The 27,209-nt window shown below is 40.5% G+C and overlaps 1 protein-coding gene across 2 annotated transcripts in view; it reads right to left on the reverse strand.

The window, feature by feature from the left end:
• Window positions 1-27,209, reverse strand: part of TAFA2 (TAFA chemokine like family member 2) — a 2,885,489-nt gene that overhangs the window by 113,429 nt on the left and 2,744,851 nt on the right. For both annotated transcript variants that reach the window (XM_044088281.1, XM_044088280.1), the window contains exon 5: window positions 11,902-12,054. In XM_044088281.1, the coding sequence (XP_043944216.1) occupies window positions 11,902-12,054 (153 nt within the window). The remainder of the gene's footprint in view (window positions 1-11,901; window positions 12,055-27,209) is intronic.

Consider the following 27,209-nt stretch of genomic DNA (forward strand, 5'->3'; position numbering starts at 1 on the left):
CTGACAACAATGCCTCACTGCAAACCTGGGTGTTATCACTCATCTCTGCCCTTGCAGTCACCCTCTCTATGGGAACATCAGTACCTACCAGCAGCTGCGGCTCAGTTCCAGGCTCACTGCTACAGGGTAGTTTCCTCCCTGAAATAGCAACATCACCAGTCCCAGCTTCAGGTGTGTGATCTGTCTGGGTCTCCTCCAGCCTACCAGACGTACATGCCTGTCTCCAAGCCTAACTGCATGTAACTGCATGTGCACAGGATACTGTATTATCAAAATCATTCCCTATCAAGACATCTGCAGGAATATCCTGAAACACAGCTACTTGCTTGCTTCCTTTTCCACCCTCCCAGTCAAGGTGAACCCAGGATAAAAGTATTTGGAATGGGATTCCTCCCAAAGCTCTGATTGCAGTGGACTGCCCAAGCAAGTACTGCTCCTCTTTAACCACTGCAGGTTTCACAATGGTTATGTCAGAAGTTGTGTCTCTCTTAGCATTGGCCTATCTTCCATCCACTAAGATAGGATATAAACTCCAATCAAGGTTTGGTATACCTGTTGTTTCCAAACAACTTACTACTGGCATGCTGTGATTCCCACTTGCTGGTGCCCTCACCTTTTGTTCCCCAGCTTGCTTCAGTGGAAATTTGCATGCAACATGGCCCCTCTGGTTACATTTAAAACATCTAACCCCTAATCCTGGCCATGTAGCTGAACTAGTGGCTTCCTCTTTTACTGGTAGACTCTGTTGAGGTGTTTTAGGCTCCCTTATACCCATGTGCAGCACTGGGTATCCCCATCTTGTGCAGTGATGCCCCTTGCTAAGTACAGATCCCCTTTTCTCTCTAGCTCATCGGCAGAGTTACACTCTCAGTCTGGCAACCAGATTCTCATGTCCTCAGGCAAATTATTAAGGGTTTGCTCCCTCACCAAAAGGTCTGACAGCCTTTTGAAAGTGGTAACCTGACAGCCACTCATCCACCTATGAAAGTAAGTACTTAACTCAGCAATATAATCACATACATTTTCATGTGCTTTATGTCTATGTTTACAAAATGTTTTTTTTTTTTGTAAGCTTCTGGTATTAACTTATAACAGTTCAATAAACATTGTTTCACTCTATCATAGTTTAAACAATTGGTATCAGGTAATTTAGAAACAGCAGTTACAGCTTTACCATGGAGTAAGGGGTCAGGAACCCTACCCAGAGTTCTTGGCAGCATTACACTTTTTACATATTCTTTCAATATATGAATAAAACTATCAAAGTCATCCCCCCTCTGAAAATTCTGGAAGAGCTTTACTGACCTTTATTGCTTCTAGGGGTCCAGTTATTCCCTTCCCTATTACCTCCATGACCCTGACAAAGGGTCAGCATCTCTCTCATGCTGACGCTGCTTCTCCTTTTCTTCAGCTTCCAAATGCCACAGTGTCTCTTCATTCTCCAAATGTTTGGCCTCAGTTGATGCTGCTTCTCTTTTTCTCCAGCCTCCAATTGCTGCAGTCTCTCATTTTCTTCTATCTCCAAATCCTACAGTCTCTCTTTGATCTCAAAATATTTGCCCCCCAGTTCATGCTGATGCTGATTTTCCTTTTTCAGCCTCCAAATGTTGCAGTCTCTCTTTAGTCTCCAGTTCAAGTCTCTTTAACTCCAGACAGATTTTTAAGCCTTCTGAGGAAAAGATGAGTTGTCCTGTTCCTGAAGACTGCACATCCCCAACACAAGACTGGTTGTCCTCCTGGCCAATGGTCTACTCTGCAGCTGTGAATAAAGCTGAAACCATTTCCTCTTTAGTCCAGTTACCATGCACCAGTATTCTGGCTTCGCACACCTTGGCCAACTGATTCTTTGTCAGCTTACCATAATCCTCTGCTAACATCTTTGCCTGCTTTCCTTGACAAAACTAAACTATCAAAATGAAATGAAATTGTTGTGGAAATTAAATTCTGAATGTTTACTTTGTGGCTGTTGAGACTACACACAAACCTTCTGTGACAACTGTCCACAGGCAAACGAAGTTCAATCAATATCCCCCCGCTCTGACACCAGTATGTGACAGTCTCTCTCTACCCCAGGCCAGTAATCAAGGAGCCTCAGCACTGATAGTGGTGAGAGACCATCACTAAATTAGGGATGGATTTACACATAATTTCAAATATAGCTATCTGCATCAAGCACAATTTCCCCCAACAGCAGTTCCAAGAGACTGACACACCCATACCTGGGTATTTGATTTTCATACATACACACACACACACACACACACACACACACACACACACACACACACACACACACACACACACACACTCCTGGAAAAGGCTGGCAGAGATTTACTAGCTGTTTCCCCTTTTGCCCAGACAATAAGGTAACAATGCTGCCACCAGCCAGTCACTGTCAGGTTCTTACAAAGGTATTCAATTATAATGACTTAAATCAATACTATCATAAATGAAGATTTATAATAAGTTTATTTAAGTTTATCTTTAAGTTTATTTAAGTTTATTTAAGTTTATCTTCAACCCTTGAAGATTATCTTAGTTACATATCAGCCACTTATCCTCAGGAAACTATCATACTAGGTGACCTGAACATAGACTGGAATAGTATTAATGAAGAAAACCCTTCATCTCATATCAACCTACATGGTTTCACCCAAACCATCACCTCGACTACTAGGCTCGATAAACATACTAAAAGAGAAAGCATTCTAGACTGGATACTTATAAACAGAGTAAAAAATAATTACAAATTAGGAACCTTGCCAGATGATATTAGTGACCACTCTCTAACTTTTATTACAAGAGAAAAAGCTGATTGGCTAAACCCCCACATTACTAGAAAAATACGCACCTCCAAACATTTTAATCTGGACCTATTTCAAACTGAAGTCAGGGCATGTAACTGGAACCCCTTAAAAACACTTCCTCTTGAAAATGCAGTATTACATTTTAACAAAATGTTCTTATCCATTCTTGACAAACATGCTCCTGAACGTATTATTAGAATGAAATCTAATACGGCCCCTTGGCTATCCAATGAAACCAAAAAGCTCATTCTCACTAGAAATAAAGTCTGGGCTAGATGGAGATCCCACAGAATTAACACTGATCTTCTAAACTTCCGACAGCTTAGAAATCTAACTAAAAAGGCAGTGATAACCGACAAAAAGAAATTCTATATCGAACTACAACAAACTCATCTTAATAATTCAAAACTATTCTGGTCCTCAATCAATAAACTCCTCTCCCCAGGAACTTCCAAAACACTTTCCCCACTAAATGCAGACCCTGATACACCACAACAGACTGCAGATGCTTTTAACTCTTTCTTCACAGAAACTATTCAAACTCTAGCTAAACAACTTAATGTCAACAACTTCTGTCCACCTAGTAACCAAACTAACTCCTCCTTTAAATTTTCATTACAACCTATCCCTACATCATACATTCACAAACTTCTTCTAAAACTAAAACCTATCCCTACATCATACATTCACAAACTTCTTCTAAAACTAAAACCGTGTAGCCCCTCCGCCGATAAGCTCCCATCTCTTTTTCTTCAAAAGGCTGCCAAGGTTATTGCTTATCCTACATCTATTCTCATACATAGGACAATCAAAGAAGGAATCATCCCTGAAATTTGGAAGGTCTCTCATATTATCCCACTACACAAAGGTGGACACTCAACTGACTATGCTAACTATAGGCCCATTGCTCTCCTCTCACCTTTGGCTAAGATCATGGAAAAATGTATCCACCTTCAACTTGTACAATATCTCTCTCATCACAACATAATAGCAAACTGTCAACATGGCTTTAGACCACATCACAGTACCACCACTGCCCTGCTTTCTTTTGTAGATACTATTAATCAAAACTGCAACAACAACTTACTCTCTTCTGCCCTCTTCATTGACCTGTCCAAAGCATTCGATATGGTTAACCACCCCTTGTTACTTAATACTTTTGAATCCCTCTCATTCGATATCCCAGCCATTAAATGGTTTAAATCTTACCTCACAAATAGAAAACAAGCGGTTCTCTGGGATAACCACACCTCTTCTCTCTTGCCTGTTACCATTGGTGTTCCACAAGGCTCTATCCTTGGTCCACTTCTCTTCTCCCTCTTCATTAATGATCTTCAAACAATAATCCCTCAAGCAACCTGCATTCAATACGCTGACGACTCTACGCTTATCTGCTCAGCATCTTCTACCCCAGAACTTATCTCACTCACCCAAACAGTGTTCAATACCGTAGAAACATGGTTCTCTAGTCGTTTCCTCTTACTAAATGCGAAAAAAAACAAACTTCTTCTTTTTACCCCCACATGCAGGACCTCCCCCTTACATTTCACTATCTCTTCCAACAGCGCCACTATCATCTCACCTGACACATCAACTAAATTGTTAGGTATTACAATTGACAATAATCTCTCATTTGACCTACACATTAACAACTCCATAAAACTAGTTAACAGAAAGATAGGATCCCTATATCGAATTAGACCATTTCTTACACCCTCGACTAGAACAAGGATTGCTCACTCCCATCTTATTTCCACTCTTCTTTATGCTTCACCTATCTTTACCAATCTCAAAAAAACAAGCCTTCACAAACTGGCAACCTGCTATAATAACATTGCCCGCTTTGCTACCGGTAACCCATATAAAACACATCATTGTCTAAACTTAAAACTTTTAGGCTGGCCTGAGCTTCAGAACTATCTGATAATCCATCAACTCTGCATTGCCCACAAAATCTGGTACCAACCTAATAATACCCCAATACTCTCACAACTCATAATCCCCTATAAAAATCTCAACTCTCTCCGCTCCTCCAGTAAACTTCTGATAAGTTCTATAAAATCAAATAATTATGCTGGTGACTCTCTATTTACCAATGCTGTAGGGACAAAATGGAATTTGTTACCTACTAACATAACAAAGATTACATCATTGCCTCTTTTCAAACAAAATATTAAACTGCATTTCCAAAATCACTGGCTTTGTTCATGTAGTAAACCTGATTAGCTTTTCACTATGACTAACTAAATAAAACGATCTCTCTTACTCCTTGATACACTTCTCACTATTTGTCTTCTCTTCTCTCCCACTACTTCTCTACCTGTTATCTGTATTGTTTGCTTTTTTTCAACATTTAATCCCTAACTTTTCCCATACTCTCTTTTCACTCTACTTTCATTACACTTTCCTTTATTTACGATCTAATGAGCTTTTTCTTTTTTCCTTCTCTTTCTCAATTTGTACAATGTCATGTAGATAGTATTGTGTGTCATAGGAATTAACTCCTGTAGTAGTACTTTACATTGAAGGGTTTACTAGTTTTTGTTTTTCATTGCAAACCCTATTACTAACTCTAATATTATTATTACTGTTATTATTATCATTAGTCTATTTTGTTTTGATAGTTTTGCTGTATGTATCTCACTCTGTGGAGCTTTTCTCCCCTGGCCGCTACTGAAAATGGAAATTTCTCCAGCTAGACTAGCCCGGTCAACAAATGTAAAATAAATAAAAATAAATAAATGATAAGTGTAACCCAAGCAGCAAGGCTTTTCAGAGTGGCCAAGGCATCACTAGAATAAGCACAAGTACTGTCAAGATGTTAAAAGAAATCTATAAAAGACCAGCCACAATAAAAGGTATAAAAGTATTTAATAATAGATAATAAAATAGAAAATATGAAAATATTTAAGTGCAATAAAAAATCAGAGTTTCAATCACAGAAAAAATAAAAGTAACACAGTTGGACAGATTCAAGAAAATGCAGAAAAACAATACGTAGATAATCTCACTGTAATTCATGACTGTCTAAAGAAGAACTGTTCCCTATCTAATTTGACTACTGCAGCAAGGCAAGATTAGATGCTGACTTGCTTACTTCCACAAGGCAAGGTGATGTTCTTCCAACTTATACTGATCAAACTGAACTGAACTGACTGTGATAACTGTCATCGATTTTTATATTAGCTTCCAAAGAAAACAAAACAAAGAAAAACAAGCTGATCTATGAGTTCCATCCCCTCAGTGCTGGTTATAGAATGACATCACATTTATCACATGACTCTGATAGAGAACAGGCTAAGAGCTTTTCTAAGATCAGTTGTAGTACTTGAAAATTATAGAATCTTTGTTTAAACAAAAACAATTATTCAGTAATAATAACACTGTTGATACATTTTTAACATAAGCATCTGTACAAGTTAGTGTGATAGTCAAACGATAAAAAATTATTTACAAAACTCCAGCCAACTATGCTGGCATATGTCACACATGCACTGCCCTATTGTCCATGGTATAGATGATAATACTTCACATCCTCACAACATCTTTGAAACGTTATCTGTATGAAGTGCTCATTACTTTGTGAGCATCTCACTACAGTCATTCATGCACTGATTTCTGCCTGTCTAAACTATTGCACTGCATTATATCTTGGGTTACCTGACTCTGATATTAACCACATTCAACGTCCAACATTATGTGGGTGATGTGTTGACAGGATCCTCACATGACCACATTTCCCCTATGCTGTTACATGTGTTAATTAAAAGTAGAGGTGAGGTCAGTGATTAAGATCTTATTAATAACTTTATTAAAGACCTCATTACCTAGGTCCACCTAACTTAAGGACCTTCTAGTTCCCCATCATCTAGTCTGCCAGCTCCTTTCTGTTTTTTTTTTAATTTCTCCAAGTCTTTTGGGTTTCTAATACCATGATGGGAATGGACCCCATTCTTAGTCAATGTATGATTAAAGTTCATGAAATTAGCAATGTTTCAATGTTTGATGTTAACCAGACATGCTCTTCGCAGCACCCATAATTTGCCCAGTAATTATTCCTTCTACAATTAGTATGGAGTTACATGTATTGGTAAGATATTTAAATAGGATTGTAGATTCTTTTTTTAAGACCTGTTGCTCCTACTACTACTGGAATTGTCTGGGTATCTTTCTTCTATATTGCTCTCATTTCTGCTTGCAAATCCTGATATTTTATGACTTTGTATCTGTCGGTACGGAAGACACTGTAGTCACAGGGTGTAGCAGTTTTAATGATCAGTGCTACTTTTGTCTTCTTTTCATAGACCAGTACATCTGGTTTTCTTGCATCTATCTTTTGAACTGCTGGTAATGGGTGATCCCATGTGATGTAGACTTCATCATTTTCTATGATTCTTTGTGACTCATGTTTCCAGTGTTTCTCTGCTATTTCAATATTATAATGTTTGCACAATCCCCAGTGCAACACTCTTGCCATATTATTATGCCTTTCAGTATACAGTCCTTCTGTCATTAGTATGTCACAACCAGCAAAAAGGTGTGTGACTGTTTTCAATTCTGTTTTACAAAACCTACATTTGTCTGTTTCTCTGACATGTTCAATGGACTTTGTAAGCCAACGTATAAGTAGACCACTATCTTGGGCCGCCAATATTAACCTTTAATCTTTTGCATTGAATCTGGCTCTGCTTAACCATCCCTGCATTTGATCCTGATCAACATGAGGTTGTTCTAGGAATTTTCTGTACTTGTAGCTATATTTATGTATTTTCCACCTTGCTTGCCTTTTTATCTGATCCTTCACCTTATATTTTTTCTTTTGTTTTTTTTTTTGTTTTTTTTTTTTTTTTTTTGGCACATTCAGTTGCTGCCTGATTTGTATCCACTTCTGGTTTGATTTCCATTCCCACTTGATGCAGATATACTTCTGCTAGACTAAGCAGGGAAGTCATCTTAGATTTATTCTCCTCATGTTTCAAAACTTTCATTATGTTTGGGTCTTGTGAGGTCAGCATATATTTATGCAGGCCCATGATTGCAGATCTATACATGTAATCAATTTCAAGCAGGCTGAGACCTCCTTCAGAATGGGGAATATATAATCTTGGTATGCATAAATTTTTAAAAATCATTTGATGAGCATGAAGCATCCTTCTTGTTTTCTTGTCCAACACCTTTTGGAGTCAATCAGTCACTCCAAAAGTGTGTTAGGACAGGAAGAGCAAATTGTTTATAGCTTAAATTTTGTTGCTAGATGTCAACGTTCTTTTCAGGATTATTTTAAGTCTTCTAAAATATTCCTTACTGAGTTTTATTTACATTTGTGCATGTTTTATTGTTGATCCTTCATCAGTTCCCAAATATTTATACACTCCCTCTTGCTCAAGTTCCATTGTATTACATTATTGTCCCAAACTGATGTTTTCTCGGTGCTGCAGCTTCCCTGCTTTAAAGGTTGCTTTTCCACATTTATCAAGACCAAATGATATGCTTACATCATCTGAAAAAGATTTGACTATTTGCAGTTGTGCTTTCAGTTCTTCCTATGATGAACTATACAGTTTTAAATCATCTACAAAGAGACTACGAGAAGCCTTTATACTTTGTTGCTTTTTGAGAGCCAAATTATAGCCATTACCTAATCTGTTAAGCAGACAGCATAATGGGTTAATGGCAAGGCAAAAGAGCAGTGGTGACAGAAAGTCACCCTGGAATATCCCCTTTGAATTTTTGTCCATGGAATAATAATTTGTCCTTTATCATAGCTTAACTACATAGTGGTTTTCCACTGTTTTATCATTGCTGTGATGTAGTTTTGCCAGTGTAGTGTGCATTTTATACATTTTTAAACACTCTTTTATCCATGAATGTGGGATACTATCAAATGCTTTTTTGTAGTCTATCCATGCCATACTTAGATTCTTCCCCTTTATACAGTTCACTATGACTTTATTTAACAACAAATGATCTTTTGTTCCATATGACTTTCTTTTATTACCCTTTTGTTCTACTGCCATAATTGAGTTTTCTTCTAAATGACTATAAACTCTGTTGGCATTAATTCCAGTGTATAGTTCATACATCGTTGGAAGGCAAGTTATTGGCCTATAGTTTTTAGGGTAGGTTGCTGGTTCACTCTTAAGTAGGAACATTGTTTTTCCTGTTGCTAGCCAGGCTGGTGTCTGTTTAGGGTATGCATATAAATAGTTCTTACTCAAGGCTAAATCTTCATGCAAAGATGTTAATACTTTTAGCCAGAAGTCAGGTACTGCATGTGGGTCTGGGGTTTTCCAATTAGAAGCTTTACTTAACTTTATTTCAATTCCTCTCTGGATATTACTTCTTCCCATTTTATATCCTGTACATTAGAATTTCTTATTCTTTCTTTTACTTCTTATATCCATTTAGCATCTTTCATGTTCCACAGGCTCTTTATAATTATTTCTCCAGAATGTATCTATTTCTTCTTTTTTTGGTGGTCTCTCAATTCATTCTACCTTGTTTCCCAATTCTCTATAAAACTTTTTTTGGATCATCAATAAATTGCTTATTTTGTACTTTTCCTTTATATTTATCTGTGTATCTTATAAGTTTTTCTGCCTGTGCTGATATTTTTAGTTTATTATTTGTGATAGCACACAATAAATCCTGATCTGTTATAATATTGCACATTGCTTTTATCACAGCTATCTTTCCAAGTATTTTTGTTGATCTGTTCCCTCTTCTATACTCTTCTAACAGTGGCACTTCTTGTCTTAATTGCTTTATAGTTTTCTTGATTCGATACTTCCATGATGGCATTTAATTTCTCCCCGTCCTTTCCTTACTACCCTGTGTTCTTGTGGTAGGACTTTATCTGTTATTAATTTGGCTGAACAGTAATGTATCCTGTTTAATTCGATAATATCACATGGATCTCTATGGACAGTCCTAATTATTGTGTTCATTTGTTTTATCAAATTTCTAACTTTTTGGATTTTATTGACCTTCTGTAGTCTATTTCTTTCATTGATCTTAATATGTCTATCCATCTCTATTAAATCAAGCAACTCTTCTCTTAGATCATTTTCTTCTAAACTCAGGGCACCTTCTTTGTTCTCCATTTTCTGCGAGTATTCTATAGAAAGTTTCAGAGCATCTTCCTGTGCCATCCATTGCTTTTTCATGTGGGAACTCACTGGCCTATCACTCCATGGCACCGACTGTGTCAGAGTTGCCCCAGTTTCCTGTTCTTTCCCTTGCTGTATAGCTCCAACTGAATATTTGCACTGATTTCCTATGGGAGGCTCCAAAGCATCTTCATATGTCAACTGTTTAGATGCTTCCTTCTCAACTGTTTTTTCCTTAATTTTGGTGTCCATTACTCTATCCTGTTGTGTTGTTATCTGAATAACATTTTCTACACTAAATCCTTCACTTTGCAGGTAATCCATAACCACAGTTTCTATTTCTTTAACTTCTCCATTACTAATCCTCTTTTCTACTTTGCCTCATTATTTTCTTTTTTCCTGTATTGTCAAATTTTCCATATCTAGATGTCTTTGCCTGTATTTATTTTGGTGCTGATCTTTATGCATTGATTAGTTTCTCCTTACTTTGAGGACTAGTTATTCCATCGTGCTGTGTGTAACCTGTTAGACTTTCTACACTGAATCCTTCACTTTGTAAATATTCCATAGCTTCAGCTTCTATTTTTTTAACTTCTACTTGACTAATCTTCTTGTTCTACATTCCCTCTTTGTGATCTTATTTTTTTAATTGTGAAATTGTCCATACCTAGATGCCTTTACCTGTATTTCTCTTTGAATATCTTTGGGGCTGTCTTTTTGTGTTGCTTAATTTGGCTTTTTCGTTTGCATATATATTGTACCATATCAGATCTCTCTTTCCCATATCCATATTTCTTTTTCATACCCTTTAAATGTCTGTAAATTTTGTTCTTTACATTTTCACACTTCCTCAGTCACTTCTTTTTCCAAACGGCACAGGGTTTCTTGGTCTATATAGTGTTTTTCACGGATCTGTTGTATTATTGAACACAAATTTTTATTTGAAGCTTCTGACAGTTTTTTCTTGTGGAAGTTTTTTTTTCTTTCCTCGAATTTCTCTCTTAATCTTTTTGTATATATTTTGCCTGGAAATTCTGGGCTTCTTGCATAATAATAACAATACATAATTTCTTTCTTATCCTCAATAATTCACTCTTTCATCTGTATAGCTCTTTTTTGTGGACTGCTACTTCCTTCTATAACAGGGGGGAGGGGGGCATCCTTCCCCTGGGCTTGCCCTAGCCCCGTTGTAGCAATATTTCCATGTCTTTAGGATTCTACACTGTCATTTTTTTCCAGTCATGGTACCAGTGCATCTACCAGGATTGGGCACTTTTTTATCTTAGGACTTGTGCACCCAGCTATCTTCTTTATTTTTTTAACCTACTTCTGTCCATGATATATGCTATATAACATGCTATCTACATATAACAGTGTCGTCTTGGTGAGATGCTGTGAAAAACAGGGTCCATCTCATGAAGGTACTCGTGAAGACTTGAGTGAGGATGAAGTCAATTCCAGCAATACTTCTCTCCTTTTGCTGATTTTATCATCTCTCCATTCAGACCCCTCTTTTGCTGATTTTATTATCTCTCCATTTGGACCCCATTCTGTAGTGAGGGGTCTTTCATAACTACTAAGATGGGGGGGGGCAGGTCATGACTACTAAGATGGGTTTGGAAATCTCTGGTATGAGTCTCTACCTGCCTACCATGTTCCATTCCAATGAAATTCCCTAGCTCATTAGTTTAGAGGCTGCAATGCTGAGACTAGTTTTAGGAGATCCCTAAAGGTGCACGTTCACTAAGGAGTTTGGTGTCTAACCTGAAAACTCATTTAAAATATACCATAAACTGATGCATAGCTCATTTATTCTGACTTCTTTTTTCTACAGTGTTTTGGAGTGAATAGTTTAATTAAATACATGGTTACATGTATTTGTGCAGGTCCCAAAGTGTAAGGAAATATAAATAATACTGGAATTATTTTTAGAAAATAAATGTATGCAGCAAGTTTCAACAGAGTGAAAAAACAAAACTCCTTACCATCAACACAAGAAGGTGCTGCATGTGTAGTCCCAGCCACTTGCCCAGGAAAGCAGGAACATTTGACTGTTTGTGATCTTTCTTCGATCTTGTTCTTATTACAACATCTGTGAACCGCTACCACTTCACATGTTCCTGTCTTAACATGGTGAGCTAAAAAATAAGAAAAAAATGTATATCAACGATCAGTAAGTATATTCTGGGCATTAAATGTAATCAGCAAAACAGTGTTGCTTACTTATCCTCTTAATATGATTGTGCCTGGCAAAGGGCAAGATCAGATAATAATGCTTGCAAACTAAACTGATTAAAATAAATAGGTTCATAGGTGGGTACTAGGCTATCTGCCCGAAGATATTTATAAACCTTGCCAGAATGTGTTGGCTTTCGTCGCCCCCTTAGATTAGTTCCCTGTGCCTCTGTCCAGCAGAGCCACTGAAGTGATCCCCGAGGTAAACTTTCTGTTTCCCATCCACTCGTCAAGGTTGCTTTTGAAGAGTGTTAGCGAGGAGCTCTGCCTAATGTAGATTGGGATCTTGTTTCAAAGCATGGGAAGTCTCTGGGACAGGAATCTACCCCTTCAGCATGTCCTATTTATTGTTGTGGTGAGGTTTAGATCCCTAGAGCGTGTGGCTCGAGGGGATAAGGTTTTCTTTAGGTGGAGCATGTCCATCAATTCTGGGTTGGACATGCCTTGTATGTCAGGCAGAGATCACCTCTGAGTAGGCGGTATGCAACCGAGTACAACTGGAGTTTCTTCAGTCAAGCTGCATAGGGCATCTGTTTGAGGCCATTGATCCTCTTGGTGAGGTACTTCTGTGGTCTTTCCAGCTGTTGCAGGTGTCTTGTAAGGTACATCCCAAATGGGGCGTTGTACTCTAAGATGGGTCTGATGAGTGATGAGTAGAGGGGCACAATGACCTCTTTTGATCTGGATGCGAACCCTTCTGTGATTATCAAAGGTGAGATTACTATCTACTTGGGTCCCCAGAGCCCTTATTACGTCTTTTGTATTTAGGGGACTACCACCTATGTGGTAGTTTTTGGGTACTTTGTTTTTTCCAAATGGGATGACTATGCACTTTTTGCCATTTAGCTTGAGGCCATGATTTTGACACCAGGTATCCATCTCAGTGAGACCCTTTTGGAGGATGTCTGTGTCAGCCGGAGAGTCAATTATAGCCCCTAGTTTGCAGGCATCTGCGATCTTGGTCAGCCATAGTCCTTCTGTGCTTGCCTGTACCTCTGAGAAGTATACGCTGAACAGGAGGGGTCCTAGGACTGAGCCCTGGGGAATGCCACTTGTAACCGGTTTAGAGTCGGACCTAGCTCCCACAACTCTCACCATGTGGATTCTGTCCGTGAGCCAGTTGGCAACCCATCTTGTGACATAGGGGTTTATGTTCAGGCTGGTGAGCTTGTCTATAATACCAGAATGGGGAATGGTATTGAAGGCCTTAGCGAGGTCTAGATAGGCTGTGTGTACCACCTTTCCCTCATCTACAGCCTTGGTAACTGTCTCAAAGAAGTCCAAGTTTAGGAGGCATGATCTGCCCTTAACAAAGCCAAACTGGGTAGGGTCCAGTGTTTGGAGGTTTCCAATGTCTCTGTTAATGAGTTCCATGATGATGCACTTATAGGGCGATAGTTCCCGGGGTCTGTTGTGGCTCCACCTTTGTGGAGCGGAATAACCATTGCTGTGCACCACTCTATGGGTACATAGCCTGTGGAGAGGCTGAGTTTGAACAGTGTGTTTAGGTGAGGGGTTAGTTCATCTTTGAGCTTGTGTAGGACGCAGCCTGGGACACCGTACAGTCCCATTGATGCTGTGTTTTTGGCTTTGGAGAGGGCTGTTTTAACTTGAGTGTCTGTGATTTCAGGGACTCTACATTCTTCTGGTATGGTTATGGGCCCTTTTGGGGATGAGAGGGGGATGAAGTTTGCGCTGAACCTGTCTGCCAGGATGTTGGCGATATCGATCGGTTCAGTGTATTTTTTGCCATTCTGCACTAACTCTGAGCAGATCTGAGAATTGCCACTTAGATTCTTGACATAGCTAAAGAATGTCGTGTGGTTATCTTTGGAGTCCTTGGCAATTTTTCTTTCAAAGCTCGCCTTGGATGATTTTATGAGGGATCATAGTTTCTTGCTGATACTGATCAGGGATGTCTTCCCTTCTTGGGATTTTACTTTTTTCTGTACTAGTTTCCTCCTTCTATTGTATAGCTTGTTTATGGCAGGAATCCACCAGACTGGTTTCTTTTTCTTGGAGGAGTGAGTCTTGGTTCTGCTTGGGATGGTTCGATCCATGTGTTCTTGTGGCTGCCCGTAGAATGCATTAGTAAAGGATTTTGCAGCTTGGACAGTGTTATCCTTCAGCATGGGGGCTTTGAAACTTTCCACCTTGGTCTTAAGTAACGTGAAGTTTGCTTTTGAAAAGTTTTTCACGGTGGCTTTCTTGCCCGGGGGTGGGGGCAGAATATGGATATCCAAAGTGATTTGTTTATGGCCAGATCTAACCAGCAATGGGTTGAACTCTGGTGTGGAATACCGGTCGCCCATGTTGGTGATGACCAGGTCCAATATGTTGTCACCTCTGGTGGGAGTGCTGACCAGTTGAACCAGGGCATTTGAGTTTATAAATTCTAGGAAAAGTTGGGCAAAGGAGTTAGTACTTGAGTAGTTCTCCCAGTTAATGTTTGGGTAATTGAAATCACCTAATTATAGGGTGTTTGGTAGGACCTTTATGTTTCCCAGTGTTTCCAGAAACGTGGAATGGGGGTCCTGGGACATGGTGGGTGATCTGTAGCAAGCTACAATTTGAATTACAGTTTTGCCCATTGTTAGTTGCACGTGGATGATCTCTGAAGCATCATGCTGTGTCACTAACCTGGAGGTGAATATGGATATGCCCCCACCTTTTGTATTTCGGTTTGGGTTCTGTGGCCGAAATGTATGGTATGAGTTGTAGCATGGTAGTGCTGGGGTGTTCTCTGGACCCTTAAACCAGGTTTCTGTTACTGCACACATATCAATTTTCTCCATACTGAGAAGTGCCTCGAGTGTGTGCATTTTGAGGTTTAGACTTCTGGCACTGAGTAGCATTACCCTCAGTTTTTTGTTACTTGTCCTATTTACAGCGGTGGGTTTGTCTTTTGAGCCTTGCCTAAAAAAAGGCACTATAGAGGTGGCAAGAGCCTTGGCAAGTATTCAAAAGTCTAAGGGTGACAGGTGCAAGCCATCTCTAGCAAAGCAGCATGGCTTGTTGAGCATGTCATCCCAGGCAGACAGACACTGGATCCCCTTTAAATGACACCAGAAACTTAGCCAGTTGTTGAAATTGAGAATTTCTTCTTTATACCGTAGTATCATTCTTGCTGAGGGCAGGATGCTAATCAGAGTCAGGGTCATACTGGCCTGGGCTACATGATCAGAGAGCTCTTCCATGTCTCTTTTCATGTAGTCCTGGGAGGTACGGCTCAGGTCATTCACACCAACATGGACAATAACAGAGTCATATTTGTACTTGTTCTGGAGTGACCTGAGTGCTTGTGTTATGTGTTATGTGGCGGATCCTGGCACCCGACAGGCAGCTAACAGTAACCTTCTCCTTATTCAGCCTAGTGAGTGGGACATCAGTATACTGACTCTAGAGTCACCTATTACTAGTATGTTGTGTATGTTATTTTGCCTTAAGGGCTGTGATTGCATGGCACACTGGTTTTGTCAAGTATGTTTTTCATGGTTTGTGTTGGGGGGTGGAGGTTACTTGGATGTTTGCTTTGGAGGTCTCTTTTGGTTTTGCAGATTTTTATTTAGAGCCACTGAGTATGTTTCCATGTATTTATGTGTGTTTTTTTGCAGGTGCTGGTCTATGTAAGACTGGTGGTGTGTTGCAAGTATTTCCCTTCTCCTCTTGACTGTCTGATCCAGTCTTGGGTTGAGAGAGCTTAGCCTCTAGTCTGGCTGTATAACTGCATCTCTTGCATGTATTAGTGTTTGGTGGTAGGAGGAGGGGGTTGTCTGTGTACATGAGGCAGTTGTAACATTGCCTCAAAATGCCCAGATTCACCAGTTGGACTGGAGAGTACACCTGAAACTGCCCTTTGGACATGCCTGGATAGGTACAGTGAACTGTTTTGCTGGATGGCTGGTAAGGTCAAATAGAGAGCCTTGTCCTACTGTACAGTACAGGAGGGTCTAGTGCTAGGGTTTATAAGTGCTTGCTATATGTTTTGAGCAAGTGACAGGCTGAGAAATGAATGGCTTGAGTGCTTAAGTTGAAAGTTTGTCTAGTTCCAAGGGAAAAATTGAAGAGGACACTTTGTGGAGCCGGGAATAGTTTTACCCTAGCTAACACCAGGCAAATATGGTATTTATAGCAGGGAAATGAAAGAGATAAAAATTAGTCCAAAATGGCCAATAAACTACTAATTTCTGGGCTGAAACCACTCCTCCAGGGACAGATAGGCTGCTCAAAGCTCCCGTCTCTCACAAGTGAACAGAGAAAATTCCTTCTATCCAAGTAAGGTATGGGCAAATACAGGGATTTGTAACACAGCCCTGAATTCAGCACTAACTTGAAAACTGGACTATACTAGCTTAGAAAGGTGGGAAACAAGTGTATATATATATATATATATATATATATATATATTTTTTTTTTTTTTCCCAGAAAATAAAGCTTATACACTCAAAAAAACAGTTTAAAAGCACAGAAAAAGGATTGTTATATATAGCAGATCAGAGTTGTAGTCAATGCCCCCAGTAATAAAGTAGGAAGAAACACAAATACAGTAAAAGCAGATGAATAAAATGCAATTTATTATATATATATATATATATATATATATATATATATATATATATATATTAAAAACATATAAAATAAAACATATATAGATATATATATATATATATATATATAAAACCCAGCACTGGGGATGCACAAGCCAGTGCATTTCTTTGTGCCGGTCCCAAGCCCAGATAAATGGGGAGGGTTGCGTCAGGAAGGGCATCTGGCGTAAAACTTCACCAAATCTTTTCATGCAGTCACCAGTTAATATTTCCATACCGCATCAGTCGAGGCCCGGTTTAACAACAACTGCCACCAGTACTGTTAGCCAACAGGGTGCGGGTGGAAATTCGGCTACTGTTGGCCGAAGGAGGAGAAGAGGCAGAATGCATGGCCGAAGGCAGGAAGAGAGGAGAAAGGCTAGGACTGTGGTAGTGAGGGTCGGAACTTTGAATGTCGGCAGTATGACTGGTATAGGGAGAGAGCTAGCTGATATGATGGACAGAAGGACGGTTGGTATATTGTGTGTGCAAGAGACCAGATGGAAGGGGAGTAAGGCTAGGTGTATCGGAGGTGGGTTCAAATTTTATCATGGTGTGGATGAGAGGAGAAATGGTGTAGGAGTTATTATGAAGGAACAGTATGTGAAGAGTGTTTTGGAGGTGAAAAGGGTGTCGGATAGAGTGATGTTTATGAAGCTGGAAATTGATGGTGTAATGATTAATGTTGTTAGTGCATATGCTCCACAAGTTGGGTGTGCAATGGATGAGAAAGAAAAATGTTGGAGTGAATTGAATGAAGTGGTGATGACTGTACCCAAGGGTGAGAGTGTGGTGATTGGAGCAGATTTAAATGGGCAAGTTGGTGAAGGGAACAGTGGGGATGAAGAAGTGATGGGTAGGTATGGTGTTAAACAAAGGAATGCAAAAGTCAGATGGTAGTGGATTTTGTAAAAAGGATGGATATGGCTGTGGTGAATACGTATTTTAACAAGAGGGAGGAGCATAGGGTGACATACAAGAGTGGAGGAAGATGCACACAGGTGGATTATATCTTATGTAGGAGGGCCAGTTTGAAGGAGATTGGAGACTGTAAAGTGGTGGCTGGAGAAAGTGTAGTTAGGCAGCACAGGATGGTGGTTTGTAGGATGACGTTGGTGATCAAGAAGAGGAGGAGGAGTTTGAGGGCAGCACCAAGGATCAAATGGTGGAAACTGAAAAAGGGTAATTGTGAGGTGGAGTTCAGGGATGAGTTAAGACAGGCACTGGGTGGCAGTGAAGAGTTACCAAATAGCTGGGTAACTACAGCAGTGCTAGTAAGGGAGACGGCTAGAAAGATGCTTGATATCACATTGGGACAGAGGAAGGATGACAAGGAGACATGGTGGTGGAATGAGGAAGTACAGAAGAGTATACAGGCAAAGAGGTTGGCAAAGAAGAAGTGGGATTGTCAGAGAGACGAAGAAAGTAGACAGGAGTATAAGGAGATGAGGTGCATGGCAAAGAGAGAGGTGGCGAAGGCTAAGGATAAGGCATATGAAGAGTTGTATGAAAGGTTGGACACTAAGGAGGGAGAAAAGGACCTGTACCGATTGGCTAGACAGAGGGACCGAGCTAGAAAAGATGTGCAGCAGGTAAAGGTGATAAAGGATAATGAGGGAAACATACTCACAAGTGAGGAGAGTGTGTTGAGGAGATGGAAAGAGTACTTTGAGGGGTTGATGAATGAAGAGAATGAGAGGGAGAGAAGGTTGAATGATGTAGGGATAGTGAATCATGAAGTACAATGGATTAGCAAGGAGGAAATAAGGATAGCTATGAAGAGAATGAAGAATGGAAAGGCTGTTGGCCCAGATGACATACCTGTGGAAGCATGGAGGTGTTTAGGTGAAATGGCAGTGGAGTTTTTAACCAGATTGTTTAATGAAATCTTGGAAAGTGAGAGGATGCCTGAGGAATGGAGAAAAAGTGTTTTGGTACCGATTTTTAAGAATAAGGGTGATGTGCAGAGCTGTAGTAACTACAGAGGGATTAAATTGATCAGTCACAGCATAAAGTTATGGGAAAGAGTAGTGGAAGCTAGGTTAAGAAGGGATGTGATGATTAGTGAACAGCAGTATGGTTTCATGCCGGGAAAGAGCACTACAGATGCAATGTTTGCTCTGAGAGTGTTGATGGAGAAGTACAGAGAATGTCAGAAGGAGTTGCATTGTGTTTTTGTAGACTTGGAGAAAGCATATGACAGGGTGCCTAGAGAGGAGTTGTGGTATTGTATGAGGAAGTCAGGAGTGTCAGAGAAGTATGTAAGAGTGGTACAGGATATGTACAAGGGTAGTGTGACAGCGGTGAGGTCTGCAGTTGGAGTGATAGATGCGTTTAAGGTGGAGGTGGGGTTACATCAAGGATCAGCCCTTTCTTCTTTGCAATGGCGATGGACATGTTGACAGACGACATCAGACAGGAGTCCCAATGGACTATGATGTTTGCAGATGACATTGTGATCTGTAGTGAGAGTAGGGAACAGGTGGAAGAGACCCTGGAGAGATGGAGATATGCTCTAGAGAGAAGAGGAATGAAGGTCAGCAGGACTAAGACAGAATATATTTGTGTGAATGAGAGGGAGGATAGAGGAATGGTGAGGATGCAAGGAGTAGAGGTGGCGAAGGTGGATGAGTTTAAATACTTGGGGTCAATAGTTCAGAGTAACGGTGAGTGTGGAAGAGAGGTGACGAAGAGAGTACAGTCAGGATGGAGTGGGTGGAGAAGAGTGTCAGGAGTGATTTGTGACAGATGAGTACCTGTAAGAGTGAAAGGGAAGGTCTACAAGAGGGTAGTGAGACCAGCTATGTTATATGGGTTGGAGACAGTGGCATTGACAAAAAGGCAGGAGTTTGAGCTGGATGTGGCAGAGTTAAAGATGTTAAGATTTGGACTGGGTGTGACGAGGGTGAATGGATTAGGAATAAGTATATTAGAGGGTCAGCCCAGGTTGGAAGGTTTGGAGACAAAGCCAGAGAGGCAAGATTACGTTGGTTTAGACATGTGCTGAGAAGGGATGCGGAGTATATTGGGAAAAAGATGTTAAGGATGAATCTACCAGGTAACAGGAAAAGAGGAAGGCCTAAGATAAGGTTTATGGATGTAGTGAGAGAGGACATGCAGGCGGTTGGTGTGACAGAGCAAGATGCAGAGGACAGGAAGAAATGGAAACAGGTGATCCGCTGTGGCGACCCCTAACGGGAACAGCCAAAAGAAGATGATGATGATATATATATATATATAAAACAACAGAAAACGAACAAACTGATTTCGACAAGTTACCCAATTAACCAGAAAAAAGCTCAAAACTGAGCCCTGTTCCAGCAGTCTTCAATCAGACAAGTTCTAACTGCACACCTGTGCTTACTGGGGTGCAGGGGAACCTTCTCCAAAAAAGATGACCTGGATCAGTGCTCAAGTTATACAAACAAAGCTAGATTCAGCAGGCCTGAATCTGGTCTAAGCTACAGCAACAAGGTGCACCAATTTCAGAAATAAACAGTTCAGATAACAGTCACAATAAGCCTGTGACCAGAAATTCCCAGCTCAGAAGGACAGAATCCAGCCTCTCCTCCCACAAGATTGCAGACCACAAACCTTCTTAATGTAGAATAACTGGCTTGAAGCCCAAGTGCTTAAGCTAGAACTAATACACTTTTAGAATAGCAGACACTGGGTCATCAATCAGCAATTCCCAGCTTAGAAGGATGTAAGCTACCTGTCCTGCCACAACAGTGCAGACCACAAACCTTCTTAATGTAAAACAGCCTATATGAAGCCCAAGTGCTTAAACCAAAAGACTTAGAATAACAGTTACAATTTAATCAGGCTACGACCAAGCAGTAATAAATTTAATCAGGCTACGACCAAGCAGTAATAAATGCAGCAGAAAAAATAAAATTGAGTACTTTTAAGAAAAGCAAAATAAAGAAGGAGAAAACTCAAATACAGTAAAAGCAAATGAATACAGTGCAAAAATTTTATTTTTTTTTTGCTGTCAAAGTCTAAAATGTATAAAATCTGCACAGAAGAGTGAACGTGCAAAGGCAACAAATTAATTAAATCATATAACTAGACAAATGAAACAAATGAATAGTTTGCTCTGCAATGCATAGAAGACTGAAAAGGAAAGTAAAAGTAATTGTGCAACTGAGGTATGAGTGGTTAGGGTCAAACTATATCTAAATTATTCTACAAAGGCTAAAAATGGAGAAAAAAAATAGACACATAGATGCACTGTAGATACCACTGAAATGAAAGCATTAGGTACAGAAAAGAACAGGGAATTTTCAGATAAATGTATGTTGGTTTGCATGTCTGTGGTGCAGGTGGGGGTAGGGTTTTTACCTTGGGGGATTCTACTTTTCCCTTAATGAAATACATTTAAGTACAAGAAGGGGAAAAACCCTCATAAACAAGGCACGACGAATTATCTTCCAAGTTCAAAATAAAAAAAATCTGAACTAACAATACCTTAAATAACCCTGCATATGAAGACCCCTGGAAAGAAAACTAGCAGTCTGAAAAGCAGGAAGAATTGCACTGGCAACATCAGAAGATTAAATAAAAATAAATCTGGAAAATTTCCTATATCAAGTATGGAGTTTAAGATTTTGTCAGCTTTTCTTTGTTAATATCCAGGTGCATTGACCATACACAAAACATTGATTATAACAGCTTTACAGATGATTGTTACTTATAAATATCAAGCAATATGTTGTTTATCATTTTTCCATCCAGTGAGAATCATCCATTCACTCTTCCAGTAGGAAAATTATTTTCCTATAATATCCCTCCGGAAAGGGTAAACAACTGAAATGTGAGGCACTCATTCAAATCTAGTGAGAAAAAGGCCCACAGATGAAAACATGGCAGATGCCGATTAATGATACAAAGAGGTACTTCTAGTCAGTTATTAACTTCTATTGTAGAAAGAACGCTTACTAGTATTGTAAAATGCACACACTAATTGGACAGAACAATAAGCATGCACATTGCAAACTGAGAATTTTCATCTGGAACAAGTCCATTCATAACAGATTCATAGATTAAAAACAAAATCACAAGCTGCTTGCTTCATGAACGTCTCCATATGTCTTCTCCTTCATGTTCTTTCAGTATTGGAAACTAGCAGACACGGACACAGATTTGTGAATCTTAAAGAAATTTCAGGTCGAGGAGGTGATATTCAGAAATGACTCGTTATTTCTTAAAGTAATTTCCAGATATTTCCATGATTCCACTATAAATTTTTAGTGTGTGTGTGTGTGTGTGTGTGTGTGTGTGTGTGTGTGTGTGTGTGTGTGTGTGTGTGTGTGTGTGTGTGTGTATGTATATGTATATATATTTTATACAGGGTCTATATCACTTTGTCGAAACGACAGAAGTTTGAACACCATATGTTCGAACTTCTAACCTCGAAGTGCAAAACCGTCGAAGGCTTAGAACAGCGATTTTTTTCCCAGGGAAAAAAAATCGCTGTTCCAAGAAACACACACACAACACAAGCACACCAAAAATCAGCAATCCACACACATACACTTAAAATCCTTCATCTAACCCTACACTAAACTGTGCATACACTACTATCTATCCACTTACCTTAACCCAAACTCTAACCCTAAGGTCCGTCACTATCGCACACTCACCTGACCCGTGTCCTAACCCTAACTCACCTATCCCGCCCTAACCCTAAAGTCTGTCACTATCGCAAACCCACCTCACCCGCGCCCTAACCTTAACTCACCTAACGCGTGCCCTAACCCTAACTTCCACACAATTGCACACTTACCTGAACCCGACCTGTAACTTTCCACCACAGTGCTGAAAATTGCAAAGCCACAGAAACGGCCCACCAAGTTATTTCCCTTGGAAAGAATTTGGTGTTCCACGGCTTTGCGATAATCAGTTTTCGAACTTCACAGTTTGAACATATGGTGTTTGAACTGCTGAAGTTTCGACGAACTAATAGGAACCCTGTTATATATATATATATATATATATATATATATATATATATACATATATATGTATAGCCTTTTCCCCATTGTAGTGAGACCCTGGAGTTAGAATATATATATATATATATATATATATATATATATATATATATATATATATATATATATATATATATATATATGCCATTATTAAACTTTCACAATGCTGAACTGAAATAGTATGAACTCATAATAGTGAAAATAAAAATTGATTCTCTATCATGAGTTCAGCACTGTGAATGAAGATCGCGGTACAGTGTGGATCAGGAAATTTACCCTTTTCCTCACTATAGTGCGATCTCAGAGTTGGTACATATAATATGTTGGGGGTGTTGGGGTGAAGGAGAGCTTGCCTCCCTGCAATAATGTAAATGCTAACACGGACTTTCAAAAACAGAAGTTTGGAAGTTCACATTTCAGTCATCATGGTTGCCACTTCTGACGCTGTGGCAATTCGGTATTACCAAATTTTTCAAAACAATTTGGTAATTTTATTAAAAATATTGTGCCTTTCAACATTTTGATAGTAAACCTATATATATATATATATATATATATATATATATATATTTATATTCAAAATTAAAACAGTAAGTACCAAACACTTAATTTGTAAGCAGACAATAGTGTTAACAGGAAATATAAAAAGAAATACAAGATATGGTGCATGAGTACGCTGGCATAAAATGAAAATGAAAATTCTATGAAAACTGTTGATCTGATGTTGTTAATCTTCGTTCATTCCTTACTGATGGGTTATCGGTTCCATCCTCGGAACCGAGCCGGCCAAATATCAAGCTTGCAGCAGCCAAAAACTCTCGAGCCAAGGCCCTACCCAAAATGCTCTGCTCCCTATTACCTCAGATCTCATTTCCTGCTTTGCTGTACAGCCGTGTCAAGCCACTCTCTTCAGCTGTCTAATTTTTAGAAAGTTTTATATATTGTTCTTACTTTAAAGTTTTTCAAATAGTTTCTACTAATATTTTCCTACCCTATTGTATACTTAAGACTCCCTCCCTTTAGTTTATTTCTCTTTATTACCCCTTTCTTACCATTAAGGTAATTCTTCATTACCATCGTTGGTAATCTTTCCTTCTCTCTCCTTACCCTTTTGGGTAGCCTTTCCACTTCTTTTTGGTACTGTTCCTTTTCTCCACATCATTATGTCGAATAAGAAAAGTAGCGTTGGTTTTAAGCAGTGTAAGGATTGTGACCATAATTTACCACTTTCCAATGGCCAAGACTTGTGTGTCTACTGTCTGAATGTCTCTCACCTTACTGTGGGATTTGTAGAAATTTTTTGACCAGGACTCTTAACGTGAGGAAGAATAAATTAATATTGAAAGGTCTTCTTAAATCTCCTTTAAGTGAGGCTATTTCTGGGTCAGAGGGTTCACCCCCCCTCCTGTTAAACCACGTAAGAGGCATTCTTCCTCTTCCTCATTGAGGTCGCTCCCTTCTTCTCCCCCTGAAGATCATAGGCAGTTGACTCATAAGAAGGTGAAATTGATTACTACTTCGGAGCTGCCACCTGTGACCCTGTCAGCTCCAGGCTCAGCACCGCCCCAATTGATTCTGGCTTCAGCCATGTCTTCCTTATCGACACTGGCACCGGAGTTCCCAGTGCAGACAACTATGGCACCAATTGTTCTGTCACAGCCCTTACCAGCACCATCCATGCAGGTACAGTTCCCTTCAGCACCATTCGTACAATCCCCTTTGGCTCAGAGTATGACATTACTGTCCTCCACGGCGCAGACATTTTTGGCACCGACATGTTCTTCAGTGCAGTTCTTCTCGGCACCGTCCTTGTTACTGGTGCAGACAATTTCCTTGATAGCACCGTACCCATCAGGTCAGACTTTTGCTTTTACGGTGCGGACACCTTCAACTTCTATGGTGCTGACATAGTCGGCACAGACTACTTCCACACCATTATCTTCGGTGCAGATGTCCTCGGTTCCAGGCACTGCACCTCTCGAATTAGCAAGGACCAAGTATTCTCCTTCCTTGGATCCATTTGCTATTAGTCAATATAGTCCTTTTCTAGAAAGGCCAGAATCGCCATCAGGTCTCTCTATGAGGTCAGCCAGGAGCCTCTCTGAGCAAGATGCATTGCGGCTTGTTGACCAGTTGCTTGAGGCCAGAGGTCTCTCTCATCCATTGAAGTCCATGTTACCTCCTTCAGGTGAACGTATATCTCCTCAAAGTCCAACGTACACTCCTCCTTTGACTTCCACCCAAGTATCGAAGCCTATTACTCTGACAGCAGCTTCCCTTCCTCCAACTCCAATAGTGGATCTCACTTTAGAACCGGAGTCATCTTTGTGGCCCTCGGTGCATTGGGCATCAGGCTCTTCTCAGGCCAGTGGCTGTGCCATGGGGAAGGCGTTCCTGGTTACATGCCGATTTTTTCTATGGCACCCTCCAGGAATCCTCCCTCTCTCATGGTTTACAGTCCTCTTGAAACTCCTGGTCTGGGGGTCGGCTCGTTGGAGCGGGGTGTGACCCCGGTTCCGAGGCTGTCATGCTTGGTTCTAGGCTCCCATCCCTCCTTGGGCGGCCCGGCCTTCCAGGCCAAGGAGAGAGTGCTTGCCTCTGCTGGCAAACCCCACATGTAGGAGTTCTCTTCCCCCCTCTGTGCTGCACCTGTCACAAGCCACAACCACCAGACACTGGGCACAAGGGCCTAAGATTTATCCTCCTCAGGAGACCCCCTCTTTGCAGTCTTACCCAGAACCTCCCACTGAGGAAGTACCCCACAGAGTGTCATGCAAGAAGAAGCACATGGACTCCACTGAGGAGTCGATGACTGAAGAAACAGATTTTGATGATGGGGAAGGGTCCCCATGGTCATCCTCTGATGAGGTGTCCTTTGGTGACATCCTCGAGATCCTTAGACAGAGGGATGACTGGAAGTCTTCTAATCCTTCCTCTGAGGAATCCGTATTCCTGCAGGCCTTTTGTGACTGGCTCCCTACCTCCTGGGTCACCCCGCCGGCCAATGAGCTCGTCCAGCTCATCGTCCAGCATGCATGGAATGCTCTTGACACCCTGGAAGTGATACCAAGGAGACCGGATAAAATATTATCGCTCCCAGCTGAGCACCTACATTGGTCATGAGGTCTTCCAGTAGATGCTATGGTGGTGGCAGCTGCAACTAAGAAGGATTTGGCAAAAGAGAGCCAAACTGTCCATTTGCCCAACAAGGAGTCCCAGGTGGTAGACAGACTAGGGAACCATGTATTTGTTTCACTGACCTTCGCCGTAAGGTCTTTGAACTATTTGGCACACTTTACCAGGCTTCAGAGGGATCTTATCAACCAGCTCTCTGAAACCTGGGCAGGAGCTGTTTCTGACGAGGTCTGTGACAATGTGGCTTCTCAGATAGCCACCCTAGAGTCCATTTCCAATTCTTTCATGTGTCTTATTTCTCATGCAATGGAAGGAGCTGCTAGAGTAGCAGGCACGGGTACAGTCACTAGACGACATGCCTGGATGCGCCTTTGTGACTTTGCAGACTCCTTTAAGGCTTCCTTCATGAATGCCCCATCAAGGCCGCTCTAAAGTGAAAGATACGCTGGCAAGGTGCGAATAAGATGGCAAGACCCTATCTGCTGTTGGTGTCAGACACTCCACTCCTCAATGATTTTACTCTAGAAATCAGAGGAGTGGGAATATGTGGCACGGGAAATCACAGGGCTCTTTCTGTGATGCACATGCCAAGTTCTCCCCTAGAGGCAAAGGGGGAAACTCCAATGGAAGACACCCCTTTCAGGGCAGAGGAGGTCCATGAAACCAGGGTTTCAGAGTTTCGTTCTCTGGCCAACCCTATCAATGCTCCTGAAGTGTTCCCCGACTGCTCACCTCTGGAAGCAGTCGAGGGTCATTTTTCTTTGTACTTTACTGCCTGGCAAAATATAACCACTGACTCTTGGGTACAACGGATAATCCAGAGGTTATCACATCCCCTTCCTTCTTTGTCCAGTCTCATGCAGAGTATTACTGAGATTCCACCCAGTCAAAGGGAAGCAGCAGCAAACGAAATCAAAAAGCTGCTACAAAAGAGAGTCATCCAGGCAGTCCCCCAGACCAGATAGGATCTGTTTTTTACTCAAGATTCTTTTTTGTGCCAAAAAAAACAGGGGACTGGAGACCAATTCTGGAACTCAGCACACTGAACAAATTTGTAAAATTAGAGAAACTCTGGATGGTCATGGTTCAGTCTATCCTTCCTCTCCTGGAAGAAGATGATTGGATGTGCTCTGTAGATCTTCAAGATGCGTATTACCACATAAAAATGGACAAATGCTCAAGAAGATGCATCTGCTTCCGCAGAGGAGCTAGTCACTACCAATTCTGAGCTCTGCCCTTCAGTCACTCTACAGCCCCCAAAGTGTTCACCAAATGCATGGCAGTAGTTATTGCTCACTTGCAACTTCAAGGATTCCAAGTGTTTCCATATCTAGACGACTG

The sequence above is a fragment of the Protopterus annectens genome, chromosome 11.part0 (assembly GCF_019279795.1).
Source record: "Protopterus annectens isolate FY-2018-M chromosome 11.part0, PAN1.0, whole genome shotgun sequence".
Taxonomy (NCBI): domain Eukaryota; kingdom Metazoa; phylum Chordata; order Ceratodontiformes; family Protopteridae; genus Protopterus; species Protopterus annectens.